This window comes from Littorina saxatilis, unplaced genomic scaffold (assembly GCF_037325665.1).
Source record: "Littorina saxatilis isolate snail1 unplaced genomic scaffold, US_GU_Lsax_2.0 scaffold_384, whole genome shotgun sequence".
NCBI classification, from domain to species: Eukaryota; Metazoa; Mollusca; class Gastropoda; order Littorinimorpha; family Littorinidae; genus Littorina; species Littorina saxatilis.
This window is the reverse complement of record NW_027129139.1, coordinates 105,001-111,888: the sequence shown is the minus strand read 5'-3', so window position 1 is coordinate 111,888 and position 6,888 is coordinate 105,001. Positions and strand designations below refer to the sequence as shown.

Here is a 6,888-nt window from a genome sequence, read left to right as displayed (position 1 = left end):
TTTCACGTATTGGGCAGCGTTTTGCCGATTACGCGAAATGGGCAAAAATGTTGCCCATTACGCGTAATCGGCAATTACGTGAATTCGGCACGACACATACATCTGTGAAGATCCGGGCAGACTAGCTGGCGAAAACGACCCCCCCTCCCCCCCCGCGCCACACACACACACACACACACACACACACACACACACACACACACACACACACACACACACACACACACATTCAAGCCTAACATTTGTGTTCAAAGTAACTGTGATGCCGCTGTCTCGTGATTTACCTTTGTTTCACTGCCGTTGACCAATTCGCGTCTGTAGATAAAACTCTTGATTTCACCGTTACGTTGTCGTTCCTCGGGGCAGATCACCCGCAGGCGAAGTTCCTGAGCAGTGTCGTTTGGTTGGATGACGTTCACTTCCTTCAGTTTTCCAGGTTCTTAGAATGGCATCAAGAAATTTACACTAAAAACAAGTCGCGTAAGGTGAAAATACAACATTTAGTAAAGAAGAATTCACAGAATAAAACTGAACGCACTGCATTTTTTCACCAAGACCGTATAGCATCGTCAGTCTCCCGCTCGTGGAAAAGGCAGAGACATTGACAAGCCAATATAGCGCGGTAGTGGTTGCGTTTAGCAGGATAGCACGCTTTTCTGTATTTCTATTCTTTCTAATTTTCTGAGCTTTTTTTTAATCCAAACATATCATATCTATATTTTTTTGGAATCAGGAACCGACAAGAAATAAGATGTAATTGTTTTAAATCGATTTCGGAAATTAAATTCTAATTATAATGTTCCTATTTTTAATTTTCAGAGCTTTTTTGGAATCAGAAAATGATGACGAATAAGATGATCGTTTTCAAAAATAATAATTCTAATAAATCTATAATTTTCAGAGCTTGTTTTTAATAGTCTAAGAGCTCAAAACTGTAACTCATCAATTAATAATTTGTAAGCCTCCACGCTCAAATGCAATACCAAAGTCCGGCCTCCGTCAAAGATTGCTTGGCCAAAATTTCAATCAATTTCATTTAAAAATGTTGGTGTGACAGTGCCGCCTCAACTTTTACAAAAAGCCGGATATGACGTCATCAAGGACATTTATCGAAAAAATGGAGAAAAAAACGTCTGGGGATATCATTCCCAGTAAAACTCTCATGTAAAGTTTCATGAAGATCGGTCCAGTAGTTTACTCTGAATCGCTCTCCACACACACACACACATGCACACACACACACTCACACACACACACACACACACACACACACACACACACACACACACACATACATGCACACACACACACACGCATACACACATACACACAAGCACACACACAGACACACACACACATACACACATACACACAAACACACACACACACACACACACACACACAGACACTCACACAGACACACTATACACCACGACCCTCGTCTCGATTACCCCTCAATGTTAAAACATTTAGTCAAAACTTGACTAAATGTAATAAAAAGATCACTCAGACTCGGACAGACATTTTAAATTCCAGTGGCATGATCTTGAAGTGTTTCTCTTCGTTACTTTAGATGAAAAAGACAGTCATAAAACACCAGACGAGAAGATCAGACAATCGAGAAAGACATTCCTGTCTGAGAGATCAATGCGCTGTGTTGACTTCATCTACAGTCAATACGGCCGTACAGGACAAAGCCCAAGGCAGTGTGAGGCATATTGACATTTCTCACTCACTCTTGTACTTTTCAGTTATTTTCTTTGTGATGCATTTACATTTCATGGTTGGTTATGGCAATAAAAAGCGTGCTTGTATAGCTGACTTCTTGGCTGGATGCCTTTCAAAATTGTAATTGTGTGTATGCTTGCCCCATATTTCCACAGCTGGAAAACTCGGGATTTAACTTCCGCAAGCCTGTCTCACACCCTAAACACACTAAATTCATCATATCCTTTGAGTAAATATAAAAGACCCCAAGTTTTTTTGTCGTACACAGAAACTCCTCTTTTACTCTAAACATCACATGCGTTTTGATGACAACGATAATCTTGCAGACAGCGTGTTCCGAATTGCTTGATACTGCAGTTTTAACATGATATGAAACAGGAGAAAAACAAATAGAAAAGTTACTACCTGATGATCTGGTCCTCGCAGTATCTGTTTTACTGTCACTGGCACCAAGGGGTGCTGAAGCCTGCACGCTGACTCGGTACTCCCAGTAGCTCAGCAGACCGTTGATTTGATGCTTTTGGTTATCGTAACCTAAATTGGACAATTGACAGAAACAATCGTGGCATATAAAAACTTGCATGACAGAGTGGTTTCTGTGAAGCGTCAAGCCCCTTGAGAATCTTGATTTATATAGACATTCATTGTTGGTTGTTTGTTGATGTTTCTTGTCTCAAGAGGGTTTCACTTTATACAAGACCGACTCAGCATACATTTTATTCTCTGTTTTGGTCTCGACCAACTCTTTAAAAAAACAATATTCACATTCAGGAAAATTCAGAGTCGAGACATATAGAAAATGCCACAACGTACACATACTCTTGTACCATAAGTTAATGCAGTATAATTATCCATCATTTACTGCCTAAATAAACGTATTTATGCAATGGGGTTTACTATTCTGGCTTCTGGTCAATGTAAACATTCCTGAAAGTGTAATGACATGCAATGTGTTTACCTGTAATCGTAATGCTGTTGACAAGGGTGAATTGGTCAGAAGTAAGGCTGTTCTTCTCTTTCCAAGTAACAGTGTAGTTGGTGTCTCCAGTCCTCACCCCGGGTACCCAGGTCACATTCAACTGACCCACCCCACCAGGCACTGCCGTCACGGTCTGCAGCGGTTCGGCAGCTGGTAACAGCCACAAAGCGTGTATATGATGGAGGGGATATACGGGTGTATAGTTGAGAGATAGGAGGTGGGGGGAGAGAGAGATAGAGAGAGAGAGAGAGAGAGAGAGAGAGAGAGAGAGAGAGAGAGAGAGAGAGAGAGAGAGAGAGCGTGATAGAGAGAGGAAGCGTGCGTTCGTGCGTGCATGCGTGCGTGCATGTGTGTGTGTGTGTGTGTGTGTGTGTGTGTGTGTGTGTGTGTGTGTGTGTGTATCATCTTTTAAAGTTCAAAGCTAAGTTTTTACTTCCTTATCATTACTAGTCTGTCGTGTGCTTCTTTTCGTTCCCCGTTTAAACTCAAATAGGTGCGCTTGCGATGCCGTTTGTGTTGCATTTTACAAAAAAAGTTCACAAATGAAACTTTATTGTTTTTTTATTTTTCATGTTCGAACGTTATAGTGTGTCTAGGTTTCGGATTTTAATATATATCAAGTGTTTTCTTTCTGTGCTGCGGACTCCTGCATTGCTCACTGAACGGGAAACAGCGATTACAAATAATGTCAAGCCAAGCTTTAATCACCCTCTCTTCGGCCTAAAAATCAAACATTTGAACAATTTGGTATTTAAGTCATACCAGAGAGGCCGGATATTTCGCTTCCTCTGTTTGCTTGAACAAGAGACTACTAACCAAATTATGTTTATGGTGAGCAGTTACTACAAAGCTGATTCTTTCCCTGCAAGTTCCCGCCTGCACATCGCCGTAGTAACACTCAGTGACTGCAGTATATAGCATGAAGAAGTATGGGTCAACGATTCAGGCTGAATACCGTCCTTAGTATGAGAGAATCACTGGCAACAACTCTGTCCGTATGAAAGTTGTGCGGAAGTGGTGAGATAGGAGATGAATTTCATACTTTGTTTAATTGTCAATATGATAGTGTAGAGAAAAGCGACTGCAGGCATAATTTGTCTTTTCTCCATACGCAATTTTCTTCTTACGGTTTATAGAGTGAAGAAGGCGTAGAGAGCAGAATATATTATCTAAGTTAGTATTGAAACTGTGTGGAGTAAGATTCACACTTTAAAATCGGATTTGTTCTTTCCCTTTGTAAAGGGTTTGGAAATAGGTATGATCCAGTCCTTTCTCATTGTTCTCCCGCGGTAGAATTTAATTGGCTCTGACACGATGGCGCCGAACTGACTGGATTCAAGTTATGGAGGACGGAGGGGCCAGTCTGTGAACCCCTTTTCCCCCTCTCCCCATGTAACCTTTCTGTATTGGTTGTTTAACCCCTCGGTCACCTCTCGTGTCGCTAACCCCATACGCCTTTGATTTGTGTGCGAGGGCAGTCAGCGAGGGCATTGTTTTGCTACATCCACCTCTCACCTCCCTCCTCCCCAACCCCCTTTTCCTTTTTGATCTGATTCTTTACTTCTATGTTGCTGCGCTTTTGTTAATAATACTTGTTACACACAGACGAACACATACATACATTCACACACACACACACACATACACACACACACCAACACACACACACACACACACACACACACACACATTCTCTCTTTCTCTCTCTCTCTCTCTCTCTCTCTCTCTCTCTCTCTCTTTTCTGTAGCTTTTCTATCACTCTTTCTTTTACCCATGTATTCGATATAAATATGTATTCTGTATTCATTTGTTTAGTAGAATGTAGATTTTATGTTTATCATCTACATACGAGAAGCCTGTTGAATATACACTGTGTTTGATTGTGGTTAACTTGTAACTACATACGTTTTTTGGTGTGACATGACTATTTTGCGAGGTAATAGTCAGAGGTTTTGCACTTTGTTCGCAGTGTTGGCCACCTGTGAGTGTATGGTATCAAATGATGCGTCGTAGAATTTCCATTTTATTGATGCATTTCTTTATAGCGTTTTTGATGTAGTTTTCTTAGTGCAGGAGTTTTTGTGTATTTTTGAGGGATATTAACTGTAGCTACTAAGGAGGTTAACAGCAGCCTCGAAACTCTCCCCCTCCCTCCCCATTTTGTTCTGTGGTCCCAGAGCGACGTTTTCATTGGTTCCTTAGCTGTGACGTCAGGGACAGTCATGGAAGGTATATAAGCTATTAGTTTTTGAGGTTCTGGGGAGTCTGAGCAACCAACCTAACTAAGTGTCTAAATGGTATACCAGGCTTCCCACTTAGAGTTACAGCAGTACTTCTGAGAAACGGTTGTGGGCGGGTCCCAACCTTAGTACCAACGGTTGTGGGCGGGTCCCAACCTAGTATTGAAGTATTTGTTGTCAACTCTAACTTGTCCTCCGGAGTCTGAGCAACCAACCTGACTAAGTGTCTAAATGGTATACCAGATTCCGCCCTGTGGACTGAACTAACAGGGATAACAAAAAACGTTCCGCAGTCCCAGGTTACCACACGGCGAGTAAAGTGGCGTCGCTTTGCTCTTTTACTTTTATTTTTGTTCAGGCCCCGAACCCTTGCCCAAATATTCAGCCATTTTAGGACGTAGAATATTTTTTTTCAGTAGCGTAATTTGCGAAGGGTACCTACGGGTCATGCCCAAATTTTCAGCCATTTTAGGACTTATTTAAGTAGTAGGCAAATAACAGGAATAGAGTGAACCAATGTACAGATGTACTTTCTGAAACGAACCTATGCATAATGATTGTATTGAGTTGTTTTCATGATTTGTTTTGATTCAATACAATTTTGAACTTCACCCGCCTCTTCTTGAGTTTATATTCTGTGTGTCTGTTCGTCCTGTCGTGTGATTGCCATCCTGACAAATGACTTTCAGACACGTATAACATCTAAGACACAGACACAGACAGTTAGAGTTAATGTGAAGCTAAGACCGCTCGGCTTTACAATAGCATCGTGCAGGAACGAAAAAAGGTATATTGGAAATTATTTTCAGCATCATACAAATGTTATAAAATATAATGCTTTAATGATTATTAAATCCAAAAATAAGTTGGTTAAGTTGGCTAATTTTGTTAGTGTTATTATGAGCATTTTTAGTGAGTTGATTTACGTGTTTCGTTGTATTTTGTTGTGGTTCTTATGGTGTTAGTTTGTTTATTTGCTCGTGTGGTTTTTGCCTGAAAATTATTATACAGGGTAACCCAAAATGAGTGCAACCCATAAAAGTACTCACAAAAAGTACACCGCGTTGCAATATCGCCGTGCAAAATTGTCCACCACGCGGACACACTCTGCCCCTGGAATCCTCCTGATCTTTGTTGTTATTGCAGCTTTCAAGTCCATGATTGTCTGGGGGTTGTCCTCATAGACGTGGTCTTTAAAATAACCCCACAAATAGAAATCGGGGCGGAGGGGGGGTTAAGGTCAGGTGGACAATTTTGCACGGCGCATTCAGGAGTGTCTCCGTCAACGCGGTGGACATTTGGAGCATATCCTTCAACGTCGCTAACATGTGGACCACCCAACCGAAATGACTCCAACTTTCAGAACTTAATTGTTATCATCTTACGTTGATGTGTGTTAAAAGTAAACTCAATCCATTCACATTTGTAGCAGTTGTGAGTACGTTTATGGGTTGCACTCATTTTGGGTCACCCTGTATGCAGTTGTTTTTGTTCTTTTTGAGCGTGGCAAAACAAGCTTATAGGAGGCTATTCCTGTCGATAAGTGCTCTAGCTCTCTGATGTGGTTTTAGTTTGTTTAAGTGTTTGTTTTCTTTTGTTGCTTAATTAAGATCACTGTGCCTGCGTGCACTCTCATTGTGCGTGTGTTTAAATGTGTGATTTAACTGTGTACTCTTTTAGCTTAAACGCCCTATGGGCCTAAATCCAAAATAAAACCATGTTAAACCTTGTTTGGACACCACTTTCCAGAAAAAGTTGAAAGAGATACAGTGGCCTAGGTAGCTGTAACAATGCTTGCAAGAAGCACTGGCAGGCAATGCAAGGTTGCTTCAACAACCAATCAAAGTAACACAGCTATATCTTGCCGGCCTTTCTTTCAGATCGACACATTGTTCGATCAAGATCCACCCTCCTGAACTGAAAGTTTTAGCACCTACAAAC

General features: G+C 41.2%; 1 protein-coding gene across 1 annotated transcript in view; it reads right to left on the bottom strand.

The window, feature by feature from the left end:
• Nucleotides 1-284: 284 nt before the first annotated feature.
• LOC138957419 (fibronectin-like) overlaps nucleotides 285-6,888 on the bottom strand; it is a gene marked incomplete at its 3' end in the record, with an annotated part of 60,637 nt that continues 54,033 nt past the window's right edge. The window contains exons 13-15 of the mRNA XM_070328537.1: nucleotides 2,687-2,857; nucleotides 2,134-2,262; nucleotides 285-439 (exon numbers count right to left, since the gene is read on the bottom strand). Of these exons, the coding sequence (XP_070184638.1) occupies nucleotides 285-439; nucleotides 2,134-2,262; nucleotides 2,687-2,857 (455 nt within the window). The remainder of the gene's footprint in view (nucleotides 440-2,133; nucleotides 2,263-2,686; nucleotides 2,858-6,888) is intronic.